This window comes from Bacillus rossius, chromosome 1 (assembly GCF_032445375.1).
Source record: "Bacillus rossius redtenbacheri isolate Brsri chromosome 1, Brsri_v3, whole genome shotgun sequence".
Taxonomy (NCBI): Eukaryota; Metazoa; Arthropoda; class Insecta; order Phasmatodea; family Bacillidae; genus Bacillus; species Bacillus rossius.
In genome coordinates this window covers 372,694,596-372,718,607 of record NC_086330.1, presented here as the reverse complement: position 1 = coordinate 372,718,607, position 24,012 = coordinate 372,694,596, and the positions used below count along the sequence as shown (strand labels likewise).

At 43.0% G+C, this 24,012-nt stretch overlaps 2 protein-coding genes across 4 annotated transcripts in view; one reads left to right on the top strand and one right to left on the bottom strand.

The window, feature by feature from the left end:
* Window positions 1–216: 216 nt before the first annotated feature.
* Window positions 217–11,141, bottom strand: LOC134528485 (zinc finger protein 830). The gene is made up of 5 exons (XM_063362137.1): window positions 10,932–11,141; window positions 8,734–8,969; window positions 6,988–7,190; window positions 5,066–5,235; window positions 217–2,912 (listed from the first exon to the last, which is right to left on the bottom strand). The coding sequence occupies exons 1-5, from the start codon at window positions 11,039–11,041 to the stop codon at window positions 2,765–2,767; spliced, it is 867 nt and encodes a 288-aa protein (XP_063218207.1). The 5' UTR covers window positions 11,042–11,141; the 3' UTR covers window positions 217–2,764.
* Window positions 11,142–11,617: 476 nt separating this feature from the next.
* LOC134528482 (myc box-dependent-interacting protein 1) overlaps window positions 11,618–24,012 on the top strand; it is a 167,983-nt gene continuing 155,588 nt past the window's right edge. For 2 of the 3 annotated variants that reach the window (XM_063362134.1, XM_063362132.1), the window contains exon 1: window positions 11,618–11,970. In XM_063362134.1, the coding sequence (XP_063218204.1) occupies window positions 11,902–11,970 (69 nt within the window). In that variant the 5' untranslated portion in view covers window positions 11,618–11,901. The remainder of the gene's footprint in view (window positions 11,971–24,012) is intronic. The other variant, XM_063362133.1, reaches the window with a different exon arrangement.

Sequence of the window (24,012 nt, the reverse complement as noted above, 5' to 3'; positions counted from 1 at the left end):
AACAATTAAAAGGATTCTAGTTAAAACCGAGTATGAACTTGGAAACACCTGGATTTCTGACTCAAATCAAAATAAGTTTTTGAGAGGATCAGCACGTTTCTAGTAAACACCAAAAATGAAAGAATTCTAACATATGGGACAAAATTTATAGCTTTTAAGCTGCTAGAGAAAGCTCAACACAGGAGTTAAAAATTACAAACAAAAAAAATACTCTGCTAGGTAAACTATTCTCTTTATTTTACATATATACATGGACAAGCATTAAAAATATTGGCAATGCACTGGTAATACATGCTCAGTAACAAACCTAATGGGTTGTTCGTACTGACAATGGACTAAGGTATGTTACTGTGGGTTCTTTCTGCTCAACTGAGCACAATGTTTCTTGAGCACAGACAGTGAGGGAGACAGCACTTCCAAAATAAATAAACTCTCGAATATTCCAGTACAAATGTGAGCACCAACAGGATAAAACTATGAATGGCATAATATACGTGCCACAACTCACCAAGCATGAGTGTTTACTGCTTGGGCAAAGAGGCCAATGGTTATCGGCTCAGCAGGAAAATGAGTAGTACAGGATAGCATGATGCAGTATTATCTCATTAAATACCTATTACCATTGGCATGTGCTGAATAAATACAAATGCAATGACAAATTTGAACAATAAAACCGTCACTGTAACAATATTTTGGAATGAGGACATAGTTCTGTTTCAAAGTCATCTTACTTCATACCCCCCCCCCCCACCCCCAAAAAAAAATAAGGTTAATATTTTGGCTTACATAGTAGTAGTGTACCTATGTGGTAGTCCAAAATTTTTATCCTATTTTAATATTTCATAATCTTAGTATTATAAATAAAATTCAGAACTAAAGCAAATTTTTACCATTCATTTTAAAAAAAATTATAAAAAATAAACACAGTAACTTTTGGGGAAACCTATGATTCACAAATCTTTAATACACACCCAAATACTTTCCTTTGTGCAATATCAGGATTTTTTAACTTGAAAGATAATTTTATAATTCGCATGTGCTGTAACGTGGATGCCGCATAAGTCCTTACTGTGCTTGCAAACAGCTTGCCTCAATTATGACAGGGACCTTAAAACATAAACCTGTCAAGCAGCGACAGGTCTCGTATGACGTAAAACAGATACTCGCTGCAATTCCCAAATAAACATATTTTTCTCATTTTTAATGTTATTGAGTATTTTTTAATACGTCTCTTGATACTTTTATGTCCTCCTTTTAACCTGCACATTTTTTCAACTTAAAAAACTAATTCTCAAAGTTACAGGAAGGTAAGTATTTGGGCGTGCACAAAAGGATATGTGAACTGTATGTAGGCTTCCCATAACTTTAAACACCAAGATGAAACTTAAACTAAACAGCTATCCTTCCCGAAGGTCACAGGCCTGTCGACCAATCCTAGGACCACAGTGTTGGAACAAAAAAAAACCATCAAAAACCCTACACTGAAGTTTATTCTTAATTTTTTCCACAGGAACTACGATTATGCATTCTCCTTTAACTGTAGTTACTAAAATAGTAGCCACTAAAATTTGAGGCAGAATAAACTAAAACAGAAACAAGGTAAAATTAAAGTCAAACTAATACTTTGCACTGTACAAATTATTATGTATACCTTTTGATAAAAAAAAAATCTAAAAAAATCACGGTATCATATTATTTTGTAATGAACCACCAGCTAACTTAAAATGCTTTATACTATAATATAAAATAATTTCAATAATGCGTGAATAAAGCTCACTTCATCTTCTGATAAAGCCAATAACATTGAAATAATGACGGTAAATCAAATACATATGATTCTTTCATAAGTACAGCACTTTAAATTACTTCTGAAGCTCACAGAAATGTTTACTGCGAGTCTCGTTGTTCGATTTGCAACAGTCTTGCATGAGAAGCGGCACAATGTGATGGAAATTCACACTAATGATGATAAATACATTAATGCAAATTAATTAATTTTCTGCAAGTGGAAGCACCAGTCGACCAGTCATTTCTCGGAGCTAATTGAAAGGAGACTCTGAAAAGTGAGCAGTGAGAGTTGTCTTACGGGGGTGCCTCCCATTTCAGGTCAAGGTTTTATTTTTACAGTAATTACAGATAAACTTGTAGACTTTTTCAATTGTATAACTTTCACGAAATGAAAAATATACACAGTGCATAAATTTTGCATAATTAGCTGCCAAAGTTACATTTTTAATGTTTTTGGGTTGTGCAAATAAGGAGAATTTAATTTATTGAAAAAAAAAAATAATAAAACTTTTTAGGTTAAACTGCAATGCCACTGGCTACTTCAAGAAATGGTTTGAATTTCTGTCAGAAAATACTAATTAATTTTACCTGGCATTTCAAAATTTCTAAAATTTATTACGATTTTGTACGGCCAAAGAAACATGAAATGAGTTTTTGTGACAGAAATGCAAACCATATCATGAAGTAGCCAGTGGCATCGCAGTTAAACCTAAAAAAGTTTCAGTTCTGCAATAAATTAATGCTCCTTATTTGTACAACCAAAAAAAAAAAAAAAAAAATGTTAAAAATGTAACTTTGGCAGCTAATTATGCAAAAAATATGCGCTGTATAAATTTTTCATTTAGTGAAAATTAAATAATTGAAAAAGTCTAAAAGTTGATCAGTGATTGATATAAATATAAAATCATGACACGAAACGGGAGGCGCGCCCTTCAGCAGAGCTCCGGGCTCCAAGAGCAGCATCCGCACGCGCTCCCTAGTTGAACGACTTCTTGGCCCGCCAGTCCAGGTACTCGTCGAACTCTGCCTCGTCCGCGCTCGAACCGCCGTCGTCGTCCAAGGCGCTGGCCTTGACGCTGGCCGATCGGGCTACCTCTTCCTTCTTCCGCTCCAGGTCCAGCACCCTGCCCACAGAACGAGCGTGCCGCCATGACCAGGGGCGAAGCCGGGGGGGGGGGGGGGGGGGGGGTTTAGGGGTTCAAACCCCCTCCCCCCCCCTTAGCATTAATCATTAATTAATATCTTATTAATCATTAAAATTTCATATTAAAAATTAATAAAAATTTTACCATTACAATATTTAAATTTAAGTACCGAAAACTGCTAAAATAGCACTATTTTACACCTTAAAATCCAAATTTTCCCGGGGGAGGACCCCCAGACCCCCTGCTTTGATACGGGAGGGGGGGGGGAGGCATGCTTCTTAACACCCCCCATACACAAATCCTGGCTACACCACTGGCCGTGACGAGCGTGCATTCGTGAAGTCTGCCTCACGCTCGGGTCACAGTGCAGAGTGAACTGCGACCACTGTTCCCAGGTTCATACTCCCCCGGCCGATGACATTAAAAATATTATTTTGTATACCATTGTTATTTATAATAAGTTTAATTATTTCTTAAATAGCACAAATTTTTAATATTTTCAGATTCCATAAATTAGTGTTTACTAACACTAATGCAAAAAAAACTAATGCAATCAATAATTGCAAACATCAAAAATTCAACTTGTTTTAATACTGTGCAAATAAAAATTATTTTACACACACACACACACACACATATATATATATATTTATTTATTTTTGACACAAAAATTCTATTTAGTGAAGAACCTCTTAAAAAACTACATTGTGAGTTAATTGTCTCTGGTCATTCAATAATCTTCGATGCTCTGGATTATATTCAATATACACCAGGATCGCAACCATTATTGGCAGTGCGATTCGTATGAAGGTGCTCCACTGAATAGAGTTCGCAACAACGTTAGCATGAAAGTTGACACGTTGGTAGATTCATATTTTTTAAGTGGAGGCCAACAACTTGAATCATATCAAAGAGATACACGCGGCTAAAACATGCAAGCTAAGCCACAGCTCGCTACTTTATAACCGAAAAATGTTGAAACTATCGCCCTTGTCAAAATATGACGCTATGCTCCCATGCATGTTAAATTTGCACCACGGACTTGGCAGCAATGCTAGGAGAAACAGGTTAGCAAAGAGCAATGAAAAAGTTGCACTGTAAGTGCATGAAAACAGAATTCATACAGCATTACAGAGTCCGTCAGCGTTGGGTGTATTTATATTGTATATAGTAGAGTGCAACATTAGTAGAAATTGTGCTAGACGGAACTAGTAGCACGACAATGCAACAGCCCAAAATAGCACAGCCTTAACACTCACTGCCACGTCAATGTCGCAGCCATGAAAAAAGTGTTGCTTCTACGTAAGTGTCAATCGTAGCATAACAGCATCCGAGTATCCACTACAGAACAGCGTTCCCTGCAGTCGTACCTGCAATGCGTAGAGTGAAGTCTAGTCGTTAAAGACGTGACTGTGCTTTCCACTCAAACAATACAGTGCAGTGGCATGGACACTTAAAGTTATGCTGTCGGATTTACAGCTAACCCCCTTTTAAGACGTACCAACAAGATACATGCTTCAGCCTAATAAGTTTGAACAATTTTTAGCTGAACCTATGATCACAATGTAAGTGAATGCTCATAAACACAGACCGGGAAAATTCGCGGTTTCATTTCGCGATAGGCCAGAATCCAAATGAGTTAAACTTTTTGCTGCTTCGGTATTATACCAACAGTTTACCTGAAGGACTCTGAGCCAATTAACAACCCTCGACGAAAGAAGTATCGAATTACAAAACATTGCAGTTATAATACATCACGAGTCAGTAGCCAGTGAACAGGTGCGCTGTTACCGGATGCACAGAGGACGGTGGAGAGTCTATCCTAGAGGTCACCGAAATCGCGATTGTTTCCTGGCCCTACACATGAAAAGTTTTCTAGGGAAATATGTACATGATATTTTAAGTCCTTTTTAAAATATTATTTAAGTACATACCACAAACGAACGCATTTTTCTATCAGGTAATTTAATAAAAAAATTTTGGTTTCACAGCCGAGTATTCTTCCATAATTTATGATAAAAAAAAATACTGGTAACTTGTCGTTTGTAAAACAAAGTAGTTCGGACCATCCGTGCACTATCTGGCACGAGTCCGCGGGGCGACCGCGGGAGAGGGGGACAGGGACGCCTCACCGGCTCCAGTTGCGGATCTGCTCGTCGATCTCGTCCAGCTGGCGCTCGGCCGTCGCCTCCTCCTGGTCCTCGGCGATGATCTGGGCCGACACCGTCGTCTCCTCCTTCATCTCGCGCTGGAACTTCTCCCACTCCTCCTGGACCGGGTCCTTGTACTCCACGTGGCGGGCCTGCACACAGCACGGCCGGTGTTCAAGGCACGGGCCGTCGAGTTTCTGCCGCCCTCGCCTCCACAATTTCCACGTCCCAGATTATTCTTACAATCCAACAACTTCGTCGGAATTGCAACGTAAAATAATTTTTGGGTATATTTTTGAGCTAATCAAAGCTCAATCACGCACAATTAATAAGGCGGGAGTAATGCATGCTACCTACACAATAATGTACATTTGGTAAACGTGAATTTAAATGATCTTTACTGCGCTTACAAACAGTTAAAAATAATTGACTCAGTCAAGTTATAAAAGTTCGTTAATTTACCTTTTTGCACGATTTTTTGTTGGCAAAATCATCGATGATATTGTCGTAAGTAATCTTGTTCATTATATACAAACCATCCAGTTCGCAGACTCCAACCAGTAGGAGGACTGGCATGTATGGGTTAATGGTGGGAAGAGAGAAATACGTTTTCTATAATTTGGTTTTTTTCACTCATTCAAAGTGTGGGCAGAGGGCGCAGAGGCCGATTACTGGTTGGGGGGCGGCGAACTAGCTGTTTTACTCTAGAATATGGAAGTTTGCTACGCGGATTCACGGAACGTACAATGACAAGGGAGAGGGGAAAGTCATCGGCAAATTTGTTGCAGACTTCTATCTGTAAAACATCAGAAAACAGAAAACTGTCACGCAGAAATCTTTTTGATTTCTGTGAGGTGGCAAAAAAAAAATTCTGTCCCTAAATTTTCCGCCGCAAAAATCTGCCGCCCTAGCTTCAATAGATATCTCTTTTAAGAATATTTATAAGGAATTTCTCTGTGTGTTCCAAGGTACTTTACCTGAAGTTTATCCTTACCAATCACTCAACAGCTAGTATCTCTCATATATCAGCACAAGTCTTGGTTATAAGGAGTGTCTTGTGCTGATCCCAATAACATTACATCTTGTACCACATGCTCTACTTAAGGGGTTGGCATAGTCGGGGGAGTGTTGGTGTCGGTGAGGCGGGATGATAAGCGCGACGCTCGCTGGTGCTTCTAGCGCGGTGTCTCCTCTGGACTGGCGGGCAGTCTTCTCGTCGTGCATCGGACAACTTTGAAATCTGAGCGGTGACTGTAACACTGTATGGCGGAGAAATGAAGATAAAAGGTATAATGCAAGTCCCACAAGTGCTTTCAAGAATCCGTACCAACTGTTTTAAGCCTAAAAATTACAATTCCGTAGTGATTTTTTGAAGAAGACCAGTGCTCTTTCTAAAGAACAGCTTATTATAACTTGTTTTAAATACCATTATACCATCGATATTCAAGAATCCCACAACATCACTAATCGGCATGGCCACGCAGGATTTAAGACCGTTCACTACATCTGCGAAAAACACAAAGGAGCATCTTCCAGACTGAGCCCCAAGCAGAATCGAACATGGGTGTGTGGCCGCCACACTTGTTCGAAGTGGAACCTCGCACTTTAAATAATTCATTTGAACGATACAACCAAATAAGAAAGTGCACAATGGAGGTTCGCACTTGTAACTAACACGGCAGAGTCTTTTAGCTGTCCGACCAGTGGCGTAGCAGGCGGGTGCAGGGATGGCCCCCGCCAGGGGAGCCGGAGCAGGAGGGGGCGCCATTTTCAAGTCTGGCCAGGGGCGCCAGTCACCTTACCTACGCCACTGTGTCCGACTCCCTACTATATTCTCCACTAGCCCCACTCATGCTGTAAAGACGTTGCTATTGAGAGGTGGTTCCAAGCGGAGGAGAGCTCACCTTGGCGTCCAGGAGCGGGTCGTCGAAGAAGCCTTCAGGCAGAGGGTCGTCGGGGTTGATGCGCGCAACCGCCGGGGCACCGGGGTCCTCGTCCTCGCTGGAGTCCGGGGCGGCCGGCCTCACCGAGGTGAAGCCCGGGAACTGCTCGTCGTCGAAGAACCCCACCGGCACGTTGGGGGGCTCCTGGCTGTTCTTGAGGATGCCTGGTGAGGGGAGCAACCACGTCAGGCCGGCCGTACGCCCTCCGCCACTGGACTTGCATTCTGGAGGAGCCAGGTGTGAAACATGGTCTGGCCTTCCCATCAACACACGAATCCTGAAAGCCAAGAAAACTTCACACGATAATTTCACTTATTGAACGATGATGTTTCTCTCTCTTTGCCTTCACGTTTAATTTGATTAATATCAATTTCCTTGCCTCAGTCTTATATTTTCTTATTTTCCTGCATCACTGAAAATTTCATAGTTTTTTTATATTTGAAATGTTTATATTTCCACAGTGAGTGTGTTTTTTTTTTACAGAGGGTATAATCAAAGCATTGAATCAAAGTGTGTTATCTTTCAAAGATACAATACAGCTAAATCACTCTTGCAGTACCTTTTTCCTCAAGAAAGTCAATTAGTTCATTCTGGCTCATTTGGCTCAAAAAAATGGCCCCACTTGGAACTATTTTTATTTTGCTGTTCTAGCGGGTCTCCACATCACTTTCTACCGATTTTTACAAATTTATTGTACCACCAAGACGGCTTGAAAAACTTCTCACTATTTGGCAATACCCTCTTAGTTAAATCTTCCACATCATTGATATTTCAACACCATTTCATGTTTCTTGTATTCATTCCCCCTGAACACAAAGTTATTTTAATTGCTTTACTGCAGCTCAATGTTTGACAAGCAATCAATCACAAACACAATTTTATCAATTAGGGACATGCATACTTGGACAGACTGGAAGAAGCTCTAAGGACACACATCAAGAGCCCAATCAGCTTTAAGTGCAAGGCAGTGACCTAGCTACAGTCTTCTCGATGTGAGGTGTGTGCCTTCAAACTAAGTGGAGACTATAATTATCTGATGCAAAGTGTGTAAAAAAGACAAATGCACACATCTTAGGTAAGATACATAAATGTGAATAAGCCTTTTTTTATGCCATGTCAGAAAACTTGGAAAAAATTTACAAAATGATAAATAAGTTACACTAGGCGTCAAGCATATTTTGAAGATATTTAATGAGAAAAAACATAGGAAATATGTTCAGTAGACTCATGTAAAAACCTGAATCTCCAACACCATAGAGCGGAATTTCATTCCCGGGAGCAACACCTTTAAAGCAGAACAATTCCAAAAGCAGTTATTTTCAGAACTTCGTGCTGAATATTATATTCCAGTTTTCTTCAGGTCACTGTCAACTAGAGCTACGCTTGAACACAGTAGATGTTTGTTGAGTTTCCCAGCGGGAAGGAAAAGAAGTATAAGTAATGCCAAAACCTAACAATTTGCTTGCATAGAAAATGTGGTCCTTCGGGAATCCACATTTGACAGTCGTTTGTACCAACAACTAGGATTTAGATTCTATCGCAACGCATTCTGACGGTGGAAGTATTTTTGATAAGCAATGCCTTTTTGATTTTAAGAAAACTCTCGGCAAGGATCAGGTCAGCCGGACTGCGGTGCAGGACACGGGACACGGGACAGGGCTGGAACCAGGGCCGGGCGAGCTCCGGGAGCACGAGCGAGGACGTTACCTCGGACCCTCTTGGCCGGGGGCCGGGGCTGCGGGGCCGCGGGCCTCTTGCCGAGCGGCGGGGGCGGCGGGGGCTTGGGCGGGACGGCCGAGTGGTCCCGGGAGGCGTCCTCCTTGCGCCACCGGGCCGCCGCGATGTTGTCGCGGTGCGCCCTGCCGTTGATGTGCGCGCCCCACACTGCCTCGCTGCGCACCTCCAGGTCGCACAGGAGGCACGTCAGCCGGCCGTCCACGTACGTGAGGCGGCCAGTCAAGGAAGCATGGGACCCAACGCTACACCCACACTCGACGAAGCAGTGTGCCACAATCCTACTTTCCCTACAAGCTTCCATCGCCACAGGTATGGAATGTTCGGTAGAAGGTTTAGCAATCTGCAGCCCATTTTCACTTAAATTACAGTTTTAAGTCATCCAGATTATTCACTGGAAGGTTTTCAATATGGTAGGTAAAAACTGCAAATGACTGCTTGGTGATACATTTAGCAATAAAATATGTTGTTAATAGTAATGAGTGAAATTTTTTAAATATTGAAAAAAAAAATTATGGCAATAAAATATACCAATTGCCACATTATAAATTAACCTGGCAGCATGAATGTCCGACATATTTAATCACTTCCAAACGACAAGGAGAAACAAGAAAATAAATGCTGCAGGTGGACTAGCAAGTCATTTGTGCTAAAATGACATCAGGAAGCAAAGTAAAGCAGATTTAAAAAAAAAAAAGTCATATTTAATGATCCTGCAAAGGCCTGTTTGTAACATTGCCTCTCCCCCCTCCCCCAAATCCTCCAATTTTTAAATTTTTAATAATATGTGTCACTCTCTACTTGCTGGAGTGAGGAACAAGGCTCAATCAGTTTTATATAAATAAAATAATAAAATTCTGAATGTTTTTTTTTTACATTACACACGCTTCTCTACTTCCCCTGAAAAGAGCGTTGCAAAATTCCTACAGGTTTCTGAGAAATTACAGTTTATAGGTTACATTAGGTAGCCTGTGCAATGATGAAGCCATTACCTTGATGTTCTCTATCTGTTGTTTATGTAGCTGATACTGTTTTCCACAAGAGATTGGCCTAGTCATCTGTGCCTTCTATAGTGACGTAAATTTATTTTGTGATTTAGTAGCATTGCCGAGACTGTTTTCAACAAGTGATATACCTGATTCTGTTTTTGCCGCCCTACTGTTTATTTGATACTAGCTGCAACATGATCCTATGATTCTCCAGATATCCTTGAGAATAGATTAGCAGCCAAGGCTGTTTTCTAAAAAAGAGGGATGTTTAATGTCAATACGTCCAACCGGGGTCCAGACCCTAAATAGGGTGGAAAACCAATTAGGGTTGAAAACAGTCTCGGCCATGCTGTATTCCTAAGAATCTTTAGAGAAACACAGGAGCAAATTCCAGCTAGTATAAAGAAACAGCGACAACAATCAGGCCAATCTCTGGTGGTAAACATTCACACAGCTACGCTAAAACAGCACAAAATAAATTTACGTCACTATAAAAAGCACAGGCAATCAAACCAACATTTGCTGAAAATAATCTCCGCTATGCTAACAAAAAAAAAAGCACAACATGGCAACAGCTACATCATTGTACAGGCTACCTAATGTAACCTATTCATTGTTATTTCTCAAAAACCAGAAGTGTTCACATTATAAATTTATTTTCACCAAAAATCTGCGAAGTTATTAATTTACCATCAACTACCATCTCCTACGTTTTATTTTAAATAACTGAGAAAACAACAAACAGTAGGTTTAAAGGTATGCATCCATGCTCCTCACGCATGGCCTGAAACCAATTTGAGATAAAATTAAATTGTGAAGGGAGGGCGAAATAGTAGTAATTTAAAAGCAACAATTGTAAGATATGACCAAGTGACATTAGCAACACCAATTTCTTTTTTGCAATAACAGAAACTTTATAGATAAATGTACCATGTGACCATTATAAAACCCTTTCCTAAAATCATTTATTGATTTCACTTGCGATTGGGCTTTCACGCATTGGCAAGGACCAAGGAGTTCTCACCTTTCTCTCTCACCCCCCCCCCCTCCCAACCCAAACTTTTTTCAACTTTCGTCTTTGCGAACTGTACATGCATATCATTTAGAAAATAAAATATTTAAGTAAAATATAAATATTAATTTAATACAAACAATGCGGTGCGGCCTTAAGGAAAAGGATATTTTGCAAGAGGTGAATCAATTTTCTTCACTGTCTGCGCCAATTTTAGTTTTTTTTCATTCATTATACGTCTTAGTTCATTTTGCGAAATTTTCTTTTTGTTTTTATTCATCGCGGATGCCAATATTCGGCACTTATAAAAATATATATTTTAAGAGGTTAGGAAAATTTTAGGTTATATTACTAAACCAAACAACTATGATACATCACCAACGTTGAAACACTAGAGTTACCTAACAAATTAATTTACGCATGCGTACCAACCAACGAGCATTGTACCAACATACTGTTCCACTAAACTCCAAAAAGTTTCCCAAAGATAAAGTAGACATTCAGTGGAAATTGCGAAATAATAGTTTATTTATTTATTTATTTATTTATTTATTTATTAAAACCCACCACTAGATCCCCTTACAAGCATTACACTTGGGGATATGGGCTTAGTTGAATTAATATAAGTATACATATTTACTATATATACATACATTCCTTTTTCAATACTCATAACAAATTACAGTCACAACCATTTTTTTTTTTTAGATAATTTATTGCTGTACATATAATGTTCCTAATCTTTTAATTTATTAGATATTTTTAATAAAATTTTATAAATCGAAAGTACTATATTTTGTAACTTCATCAATTTTAAATACATTGTAGGGATCACACTCTTCAGTAATATTTTCTCAGAGTTGTTTTTGTATATGTTATGGGTGCAATATCTTTATAATTGAAAATTTTTTATGATAAAACTAATAAATGACACTGTTAAACCATAATTTGAAACAAATAAAACTGCACTTTCGTTAGTATTTTTGTATGTGAATATTAGCAACACTGGTTATGTGAAAACACTATGTTGGATTGAGCTGCGACCTAGCGTTAGTATTGTGAACTTCAACGTATTCTCACGTTTAGGAATAGTCTCTTTTGGTGTTTTGGACCAGTTGGTGATCCGTGAGTGTAAGCAAGATGGCAGAGAGCAAGGGTGCGTTATTAGCAAAATCGGTACAAAAACATGCTGGAAGGGCGAAAGAAAAGGTGAGTTGTGGCATAGTTACTTAATTATTAAAGGAATACCGGCATGTACGTTGTCCTTAAGAAGTATCTTCTTCTGTTTACCTCAACCATTACCATAATCGGGTTAAGAAATGTAAGGTGTCTTATTACTACCTCTTTAAAGTATAAATAACTTGTTTGTTATGAGTGTACTTCGTGCAAGAGATCCTCTTGGAAAAAAGTGACAATAATAGTATTAAAATTCTGTTAGGTGTCATTATGTTGCGTTAACAAAATTATGAATTTTATTACTGTAGTATTTGGAATTCCTTAAGTTAAGCGGGCCCGGCAAAAACAATTTTTGAATTACATGGGTCATTTTATTAAGGATGAAACATTAAGTGAAGGATATTTATGCGTACTGGAACTAAACGGTGAGAAAGTTGTGGGGGTAATTATATAATACACACTAGATACAATAATAATACTCTTCTAAATGTAGGCGACTTTATTTTTGGCGGGTGGGGAGGGGGTGGAGCGGTAATTATTCTTTGATAAAAACTGTTTCGTACTTGGTTGTTTTTTTGTTTTTTCAGTTTTCATAAATGCTGTATGAGTTTACAATTTGGTGTATTTTTGCACAAATTTGTAACAAGTTCAGTTTACTCACTTAGGTCCATAAATTATTCATTTTCAACTTCCTATTTATGATTGTGAATCAGAAAAAGGCAACATTGGTGCCATTCACGAAGAGTGCTCCATAGGACGTAATCGCGATGCATATTACATCCAGTTAGCTAGATGTATGTCGCTATCTTCGTGAGAGTTTTAACTCTCATGATGCTTTGCTGGTAACAAAAGGCATCGGATATGCATGGTTTTTGCCTTCACGTAATGTAATGTGGCCTTGGATGCCGTGGGAAACCGTGATCAGTACAAGCTAGGCGTTGCGGTAGGGTGCGTATGTGTGCTGCATTTCCTGATAGCTTCCCGTAGAAGGAAAGAAATGATAAAACTTCTTAAACCACCGGTAAATTTTAATTTTCTTTTGAAATAATTTTATTGTAAAGTATATTGATTGTATCGTTGGAGCTCCACCCACTGGCCAACAATAGCGACAAGATCAGAACATCGCCTGAAGTTCTTCTTAAGACAGTGCAATACTTTTCCTTGTACATAATGTGTCTCAACAGTAAAATGATTTTGGAAGTTTGTTTACTTTAAACCTAGCTGAATGCAGTAGTATGGACAAAACTTTTTTTTACACTAGTCGACTAATTTTAAACAATTTAAATCTAGATATTTAAGCTAGGGGTGACTTGTCTCAAAACACATAATCGTTTATCACGTCGCCACTACCTGAAGACTTTAATCTCCAAGGATACGAATGGGTGCTTCGCCTTTAAAGGCCCGTCTGAAACAGTCGGAACCTGTGGGCGGTCCGTGTCCTTATCCGAATGTGAATGACGTCACATTGGTGCACGGTAAACAGTTCTGTTTACAATTGCGATACCCGATGTCCGAATCCATTGATTTCTAAATTAGTCATTAGAAGGCAGTAAATATAGAGAGGCTAGTTTCCATTTTTTTTTTTTTTGCATTGTTTTCAAGCATTGTAAATGAGTATGCAGCTTAGTTGAGATCATTTAACTTGTTAAAGTTGTAGAGTTCAATGATATTTAGTTATTCGAAAAGGCAAAGGTAAGTGCTAATAAATGAATTTTAATCACACTGCTAAAAAAAAAAATTCTTGCCTTCGGTCTTTGAAAGGCGCCTGCCGCAAACGGACAGCACTCTAAATATTTCGCCTTGGTCTACTTGGCTTCCTATTCCTACCACATAGTCCGTTATTTTCTGTTTACGTTTTTTAAACGGGAACTGGACACAGCAAATATCACTAGGCTAGTGTTGTTCTATGTTACCATAGGACACAGATAGGGACCAGGGAGATACGGAACATTGCTCATGACGTCAAAGAATCACGTGAACCAATCAGCGATCAAAGTCCGTCCGACACAAGTTATGCCATTGCAATTTTAGATGGGCCTTAAGTAAGGCCCGTCTACAATTGCAATGCCCTAAACTGTGTCCGACGGACACTGGCCGCTAATTGGTCCACGTGATCCTCTAACGTCATGCGTTGTGTGTGGGTGATGGTCCGTATACGTTGGTCAACTTGAAATTTTTGTTCCAATCTGTGTCCTTTTAGTAGCATAGAATAACAAAACACTCACGATATTTGAGTTTCCTGTTCCCGTTTGAAAAACATGCATGAAAACAAAAAAAAAACAATCGAAAAACATTTACTGCGCTTTAGTGACTGCTTTAGAATTTAAGACAATCGAACATCGGACATCACAATAATTGTCGACTGGGCAGTTTTCCGTGCACATTAGGATAAGGACATGACCGCCCACAGGTTCGGACTTTGCAGACGGCCTTTAAAGGCCATTGAAAGTAATTTCAACATATTAACAAATACTACAATAATCAAACTAACGGACTGAGCTATTTATGTAATAATATTACATCAATTAGATAGATATATTAATACATAGTAGCTTAAAGCAAAATTATATAATCCAATATTCTGTTATTTAAAAACTGGTACTTTATTTGCAGGATCCTGTATTTAATTACCAGTTTAAATGTGAAGATTTTCATGCACTTCCTACTTTCTTAGTTCAAAAACACATTTCTTGTTTAAGGTGTTTGTTAATAATGTGATGCGTTTCTTCAAGCCATGATAATCTATCATCAGCAATCTTATTTTAATGTTACCTTGTAGCAACGCTCCTGAGGGTCTCGTTGTAGGGCGATTCTACAGTGGTTTCTCGTTGATTTCCGCAATACGAAGGTGAAGGAAAACACAATCTACCAGTCCTGAATTCGGGGAAGGGAAAAACAGGAACCCAGCACGTGACCTTTGATACACTCCACTGTAAAAAAACTGTACTTTTATAAGGAAAATATCCCGCGTGCTACCGAGAATATTGGAACCTAGGAAGGAGACTATGTTTTATGAATAATGTAATGTCTGTTTTTTTTTGTTTTTTTTTTTTTTTCGTATTTAAAACCATGCTGCAATAAGAGCCCGTCTACAATAGTCCGAACATGTGCGTGGTCCGTGTCCTTATCCGAATGTGAGTGACGTCACATTGTCCCACCGAAAACTGCCCTGTCCACAATTGCGATGTCCGATGTACGAATGTATTGATTTCTAAAGTTGTCACCAGAGCGCAGTAAATGTGCCAAACCAAATCTTTTTGTTTATTGTTTTGATGCTTTGTAGTTTGAGATTGAACTTATGAAAGTTTTGGTTCAATATTATATATTTATTCAGTAATGCAAAGTGGCAAATGTAAATTCTAAAAAATGAACTCATATCACACTGCCAGAAATGTATTCGTGTGTACGGCCTTCTGGTTTTTTGCTGCAATATTTCTGTTTTTCTTACATAACCTTCCATTTCCTTCAATAACAAAAACAAACACCACGTTTTCAAACGGGAACCGGAAATTCAAATATCGTGAGTGTTCTGTTCTTTTTCTGTGTCCGAAGTACACAGGTTGGACAAAAAGTTCAAATTGACGAATGTCTTCGGACCAGGTAGGTTCGGACCTTCGCCCACTTGACGCATGACGTCAGAGGGTCACGTGGATCAATCAGCGACGAGTGTCCTTCGGACACAGTTTGGGACATTGCTATTGTAGACGAGCCTTAATCCTTGCATCAAACAGCTCACAAAGAACATTGTTCAACGAAACAACATTCACACCACGGTTCCGCGGTAGAAGTATCCCGATACCATGAAAATATTTATGACGTCACCAACATGTCATCTCTGGCATCATTACATTCTTACGGGATAAGCGCATGAATTCGGGGATTTTGGGCGGGGAGCTTTCATGTGCTTGTTTTGCACGAACCATGTTTCTCTATCACTCTAACTTTCGGGTATCGTACACGATACCGAATAATATTTCACACGGTATCGTGTTCTATAGTCAGTCCCAGGGGCGCAACAACTAAATTTCCAAAAGGGGGGGGGGGCAATATACCTTTTTATAAAGAATCATCTATCCCCCATATTGAAGCGGGGGGGGGGGGGTGGGGGGCCCTCCCCCGGGAAAATTTGTATTTCAAGGTGGAAAATGGTGCTATTTAAGCACTTTTATTATCTAAAAATTGATTACACAGCACTTTCTTTGCCCCCGTTTGCCCCCACTTCAAGGTTTCGGGGGGGGGGGGGGGGGGGCAAAATACCCTTCCCCCCCCCCCCCTCTGTTGTTGCGCCAATGGTCAGTCCTACCTATTCTAGTACACGACACGATACCGAAGTAATATTTTCCATGATATCGTGTACGTCAGTCCTTCCTATTCAATTATAGAACACGATACCGAATATACGTTTTCTACGGTATCGTATTATGTACTATAATTCCCGTTCGGTTTATTATACTTTGCGATAAAACGTTTTATTATTTAACTAAAACACGATACCGAAAATATATTCCGTATACTTATTTACTTTTCTCAACAACAATATATTTTTGCAAACCAACTTAGAATCTTCCCAATCTAAAAAGTCAATTCCCGCGCTATACCGTAATATCGTAGTGGACGTTATTACTTCAGCACAGACTACCATATCGCGATGTAAACGTATTTATATCTTATTAACTGACCTACCCTCACCAAAATTTTCGCTTGATTTATTTATTCGAGATTGCAAAAATAACCTATAGAAAAAAAATCCTTTTTTAGAAAAAAAAAATTACCTATCTAATTATATGATTCACCTACCCATATAAACTATTTCACCAAACATCGGAAATGAAACACATTTTCAAGTTTCCGTCCGTCATTTTGACGTTTTTCATTCAAAAAATTTTCAGTGGCTCAGACAGGTATGAACATAGATGTGATCGTAAGAAGGTGGTTGCAATCGGCGTAAATAAATAGGATAGCGACCTACAAATGCTCTGTATTGGTGTTTAGAATTAATTTTTAAATTTTTACTTAAAAATGTAGTTTATTGCTATTACAGGGAGGCTAACAATGAAAAACAGGGCAAACCAGAAAGAGTCAGGGGATTTTCAATAACAGGGAAAATTCTGTGAATGATTTGTACCGGTCCCACGTACACACCATTTCTTCCTCTTTTTCAAACCGTGTTGCAAAACGTTTTCTTCCATTCTGTTTTGCTTGTGAGTATATCAATCAGCACTTCTACCACGCGCATTGACTTCAGTGCAATCGACAGTTGTGCGATAAAATAATTGATAATTACCTCTCGCAATAGTGAAGTGTAGTGTGCCTCGAGTCTTAATTTGAAATTTGGAGTTTTAATACTTGGTGGTGACTAACTGATTACGGTGATCAAGGAAACGTTTTCGCCTAATGTGGTAAAGTCAGGGAATTTTTTTTTATCACACGTTTGCTAGCCATCCTGCATTAATACTAGAATATCGGATTTAAGTACAGCAGTGTTGTTGAGCACGGAATAACGCACCCAAGTAGTGCACGTGACGCAATCTGTCCGGGACCCGTGGGCGCGACGGCTGGATTCTGGCCGTGTGAAGACACCGAGGCCACGCCGCAATAGGCGGGACTGGTCCCGCGCTTCCCACCGCCTCGCCGGCTGGCGCCCACGCGGCGAACCTCGCCATAGAACAAGGAGGGCGGCAGAGAAGTGCGACTCTTACAGTGGAAACTGAAACCATATCGCTATCTGTTGAGTGGGCCCATAACTACTAGCAAAATAAATTCGGGCAGGAGATTCAAATCCAACATGTTAGCTTTACAATGATAGGGTAACTTCTTGACGTATAATTCCTTAATAGACGGGATTTAAAATGTGCAAAAAAAACACTTAATCTTGTATCCTAAAAAAAAAAATGTTCTGTATAAAGAGTAGGAGATGCAGTATTTATGGTATGTCACACCACGAAATATGTGGCTACCAAAATAAAGTTCATTAATTTTCACTGGTTTATTTGTCTGATAAAAGCCGATAAATAACTTCTCCCAGTCATTCTAGCTGTGTTAGTAATATATCATGAAAGCTTCTAACTATCGGATGGGCCCAAAACTACTTCAAAAACTAGGTCTGGGTCTCTGCAATTAGAGTTGCTGCCCCGTGGGTGTCACTGGGGCCCAGTCTACTAGCTCGACCCGTGTGCATGCAGTTGTGCAGGTTACATTACCTCAAGGCTTTGAAACAGATATCTACCTACATGAGAAATTATGCGTGCAGATATTATGTCGTCTTCATCCCATAATGTTTGGCTATTTCATTCTTAATTATTTTGGGAATTGATAAAAAGAAAACCTTCCGAAAACGGACCTAAAACCTCATAGATCGGAACTAAGAAAAAAAATTGGTTGTCTGTAAAGTCGGGTTACGGACGATAGTTTAACGTGACAACGTAATAACAAAACATTGATGAAATGATTGCATACTTTTATGATTAAAATTGAATCATTTTTATTGAATTATCACTAGTTTGTATGGATACAAAGAAGGAGTGAATTGAAATCTACAATTTAATTGATAAATTAACTTTTATTTGCACTCATTAATTCAAATATGTTTATTACTTTAATGAAGAGATTATTTTAACTGTAACTTAAATACATGTTTGCTATTTAATTTCTTCCAATCTGCGTTATTCTGTATAGGACGATGATAGGAAATGTAGGAAACGAATGGGAATGTTTCAAGTTTAATGTGCCTCGAAAAAGTCAAATCGATGGTTGTTCCAATCGAGTGGAAGAGAGATAGATGCGGCGCAAGCGTACAATGAGCGTAACGGGACACCGCGTAACGGGACACAGCGTAACGGGACACTTTTTTAGTGCGTGCAGCCGGCGTTCATCGATTTATTAGACGTCACGTCAAAATATTAGATCTGATTGGCACAATTTCAAGAGGGTTTGTAGAAAAATATAATTATTGAAAGCAATTGTAAATTTTGGAATTAAAACCTTGTGTTTGGAATATTTTCCCGCTGTTTGTGGGTACCGTTATATTGAGGCGAAGCATTTACATTTCATATCCCAGGAAAGAAGTATTGAAGTTTTTAGTGTGCCGTGTTAAACATATGATGTAATCATTAACACACTTTTCCAATTTAAACTTTTAAAAAGTACCTAATACCGTGTTATAAAAAGGCTTATTGGTAGGCAGTAAATCAAACTGGAAGTAATCATTTTTTCGCAGAGACTAGAATAGGCGAAGCAGATCATATCAGAGAACATGGTAGCTATAGGGGATTAGAAACTATCCCCTGGGTATGGTGGTATAGGGAGCTACATCGAACCTGTCAACAACAGCGTGTGATACATAAATTATTTACAGTTACGTTTATTGCATTTGGCAGTAATTTTTAAATCAGTGTAGGAGGAATCGAATATTGGAAGGGAAAAAAACAATCTTATAGAGAGTGGAAATATTATTTTACACGTTTTGCATTGCGTTCTCCAGCTTAGTTCGAATTTTTTTTTATGTAATAGTTGTGAACTTTGGTATTTCCAATCAATTTAACTCATTGCTGTAGTGGCTGTCCCTGAAATTCTCACCCGTTCTACAAATACCATGTTCCAGGTTACCATTAAACCTAACTTATCCTGCCTAGCGAGTAACTTCTGACAAGTTACCAAGGTGTAGCTATACAAAGGTTGAGAAAACATCGGTCAATTTTGTTATGGCAAAATCTTACTGTATAAAAATGACTAGATCCAAGAAATCGGGATAGTATTTAAATTGTTATATGTTATCTCTAATTGCTATATGGGTACCGTTTAGTTCTTAAGTATTAAAATAAAATCTAAAAGTATTACTGCACAAAAATAGGTTTTATTTTGTATCGCTGGCTCCTATATTTTATGCCTGGCTCCAGAACTTCAGAGATTTTTGTAGAGGCCTGCTGTACCGTACCCACTTCTTTGGCTCGTTAATCTCTACTCGGAGGCGAAAGCGACGCAGTTACGCTCTGAACTGTCTTCCAGAGGACACATACTGTTGTAATTCCGGTCCGGCCATCCTGACTTGGGAGTCCCGTTGTTTCCTGGAACCTCTCCAGTCGATGTGGGATGGTTTCCAACTGCGCGCAAGCCACGACGTGATCCTTCCTGCTGGCCCTGGTGGGTGGCGTGATCCTTCCTGCTGGCCCTGGAGAGTGGCGTGATCCTTCCTGCCGGCCCTGGAGAGTGGCGTGATCCTTCCTGCCGGCCCTGGCGGGTGGCGTGATCCTTCCTGCTGGCCCTGGCGGGTGGCGTGATCCTTCCTGCTGGCCCTGGCGGGTGGCGTGATCCTTCCTGCTGGCCCTGGAGAGTGACGTGATCCTTCCTGCTGGCCCTGGTGGGTGGCGTGATCCTTCCTGCTGGCCCTGGTGGGTGGCGTGATCCTTCCTGCTGGCCCTGGTGGGTGGCGTGATCCTTCCTGCTGGCCCTGGCGGGTGGCGTGATCCTTTCTGCTGGCCCTGGTGGGTGGCGTGATCCTTCCTGCTGGCCCTGGTGGGTGGCGTGATCCTTCCTGCTGGCCCTGGCGGGTGGCGTGATCCTTTCTGCTGGCCCTGGTGGGTGGCGTGATCCTTCCTGCTGGCCCTGGAGAGTGGCGTGATCCTTCCTGCCGGCCCTGGAGAGTGGCGTGATCCTTCCTGCCGGCCCTGGCGGGTGGCGTGATCCTTCCTGCTGGCCCTGGAGAGTGACGTGATCCTTCCTGCTGGCCCTGGTGGGTGGCGTGATCCTTCCTGCTGGCCCTGGTGGGTGGCGTGATCCTTCCTGCTGGCCCTGGAGAGTGGCGTGATCCTTTCTGCTGGCCCTGGCGGGTGGCGTGATCCTTCCTGCTGGCCCTGGCGGGTGGCGTGATCCTTTCTGCTGGCCCTGGTGGGTGGCGTGATCCTTTCTGCTGGCCCTGGCGGGTGGCGTGATCCTTCCTGCTGGCCCTGGCGGGTGGCGTGATCCTTTCTGCTGGCCCTGGTGGGTGGCGTGATCCTTCCTGCTGGCCCTGGCGGGTGGCGTGATCCTTTCTGCTGGCCCTGGTGGGTGGCGTGATCCTTCCTGCTGGCCCTGGAGAGTGGCGTGATCCTTCCTACCGGCCCTGGAGAGTGGCGTGATCCTTCCTGCCGGCCCTGGAGAGTGGCGTGATCCTTCCTGCTGGCCCTGGAGAGTGGCGTGATCCTTCCTGCCGGCCCTGGAGAGTGGCGTGATCCTTCCTGCCGGCCCTGGAGAGTGGCGTGATCCTTCCTGCTGGCCCTGGCGGGTGGCGTGATCCTTCCTGCTGGCCCTGGAGAGTGGCGTGATCCTTCCTGCCGGCCCTGGAGAGTGGCGTGATCCTTCCTGCCGGCCCTGGAGAGTGGCGTGATCCTTCCTGCCGGCCCTGGAGAGTGGCGTGATCCTTTCTGCTGGCCCTGGTGGGTGGCGTGATCCTTCCTGCTGGCCCTGGAGAGTGGCGTGATCCTTCCTGCCGGCCCTGGAGAGTGGCGTGATCCTTCCTGCCGGCCCTGGAGAGTGGCGTGATCCTTCCTGCTGGCCCTGGAGAGTGGCGTGATCCTTTCTGCTGGCCCTGGTGGGTGGCGTGATCCTTCCTGCTGGCCCTGGCGGGTGGCGTGATCCTTCCTGCTGGCCCTGGTGGGTGGCGTGATCCTTCCTGCTGGCCCTGGAGAGTGGCGTGATCCTTTCTGCTGGCCCTGGTGGGTGGCATGATCCTTCCTGCTGGCCCTGGCGGGTGGCGTGATCCTTTCTGCTGGCCCTGGTGGGTGGCGTGATCCTTCCTGCTGGCCCTGGTGGGTGGCGTGATCCTTCCTGCTGGCCCTGGAGAGTGGCGTGATCCTTCCTGCTGGCCCTGGTGGGTGGCGTGATCCTTTCTGCTGGCCCTGGTGGGTGGCGTGATCCTTCCTGCTGGCCCTGGCGGGTGGCGTGATCCTTTCTGCTGGCCCTGGTGGGTGGCGTGATCCTTCCTGCTGGCCCTGGTGGGTGGCGTGATCCTTCCTGCTGGCCCTGGTGAGTGGCGTGATCCTTGTTGCTGGCCCTGGAGAGTGGCGTGATCCTTCCTGCTGGCCCTGGTGGGTGGCGTGATCCTTCCTGCTGGCCCTGGCGGGTGGCGTGATCCTTTCTGCTGGCCCTGGTGGGTGGCGTGATCCTTCCTGCTGGCCCTGGAGAGTGGCGTGATCCTTCCTGCTGGCCCTGGCGGGTGGCGTGATCCTTCCTGCTGGCCCTGGCGGGTGGCGTGATCCTTTCTGCTGGCCCTGGTGGGTGGCGTGATCCTTCCTGCTGGCCCTGGTGGGTGGCGTGATCCTTCCTGCTGGCCCTGGTGAGTGGCGTGATCCTTCCTGCTGGCCCTGGCGGGTGGCGTGATCCTTTCTGCTGGCCCTGGTGGGTGGCGTGATCCTTCCTGCTGGCCCTGGCGGGTGGCGTGATCCTTTCTGCTGGCCCTGGTGGGTGGCGTGATCCTTCCTGCTGGCCCTGGCGGGTGGCGTGATCCTTTCTGCTGGCCCTGGTGGGTGGCGTGATCCTTCCTGCTGGCCCTGGCGGGTGGCGTGATCCTTCCTGCTGGCCCTGGCGGGTGGCGTGATCCTTGTTGCTGGCCCTGGAGAGTGGCGTGATCCTTCCTGCTGGCCCTGGTGGGTGGCGTGATCCTTCCTGCTGGCCCTGGCGGGTGGCGTGATCCTTTCTGCTGGCCCTGGTGGGTGGCGTGATCCTTCCTGCTGGCCCTGGTGGGTGGCGTGATCCTTCCTGCTGGCCCTGGTGAGTGGCGTGATCCTTGTTGCTGGCCCTGGAGAGTGGCGTGATCCTTCCTGCTGGCCCTGGTGGGTGGCGTGATCCTTCCTGCTGGCCCTGGCGGGTGGCGTGATCCTTTCTGCTGGCCCTGGTGGGTGGCGTGATCCTTCCTGCTGGCCCTGGCGGGTGGCGTGATCCTTCCTGCTGGCCCTGGAGAGTGGCGTGATCCTTCCTGCCGGCCCTGGAGAGTGGCGTGATCCTTTCTGCTGGCCCTGGTGGGTGGCGTGATCCTTCCTGCTGGCCCTGGTGGGTGGCGTGATCCTTCCTGCTGGCCCTGGTGAGTGGCGTGATCCTTGTTGCTGGCCCTGGAGAGTGGCGTGATCCTTCCTGCTGGCCCTGGTGGGTGGCGTGATCCTTCCTGCTGGCCCTGGCGGGTGGCGTGATCCTTTCTGCTGGCCCTGGTGGGTGGCGTGATCCTTCCTGCTGGCCCTGGCGGGTGGCGTGATCCTTTCTGCTGGCCCTGGTGGGTGGCGTGATCCTTCCTGCTGGCCCTGGTGGGTGGCGTGATCCTTCCTGCTGGCCCTGGTGAGTGGTGTGATCCTTGTTGCTGGCCCTGGAGAGTGGCGTGATCCTTCCTGCTGGCCCTGGTGGGTGGCGTGATCCTTCATGCTGGCCCTGGCGGGTGGCGTGACAGTCCACAGTCCCAACTGCCGTGTGTGGGAACAGCGTCTCACCAGACTAAACAATCAGTCCATCAGCTGAGCGTCGTGGCAGATATATCTGGTAGCTTTGTGTTTTTTTTTTTCCTTCCCCTATCTAAAAGTTCAACTGCAACATCCAAAGTGTCTTCCATATTCACTGTGTTTCTCCTCCCAGAACCACACCCTTGATCACAGAGCGCGTGTCGTGCGGTCTTGTCTCAGTTTGAACTGTTCTTGGAAGTAGTTGCACTGTTCCCGTGTTGCTTGGGAGAAGCCTAAGATGTACATCAAGTTCTGTCCCTGCCCGAAAACGCCCGAATATTCACCTTCGGCCAACCTCGGGATTTGTTTTATTTTTTTCTGCGTAGGATAAATGAATTAAAATATTAAAAGTGGTCGGTTAGGTTAGCTACATTAAAACATTGTGGACGGTTAGTTAGGTTGGTATAGCTACATTAAAATAAACAGTGAAATATAAATATATATATAAATGAACCCGAGGTTGGCCGAAGGTGAATATTCGGGCGTGTTCGGGCAGGGACGGAACTTGATGCACATCTTAGGCTTCCCGTTGCTTGGCGAGTAATGCCACTGGCGGTGCGTGGCGGTGTGTGGAGCAGGCTTCAGCCCAGGCCTGGCCTCGGCCGTGGGAACGCGT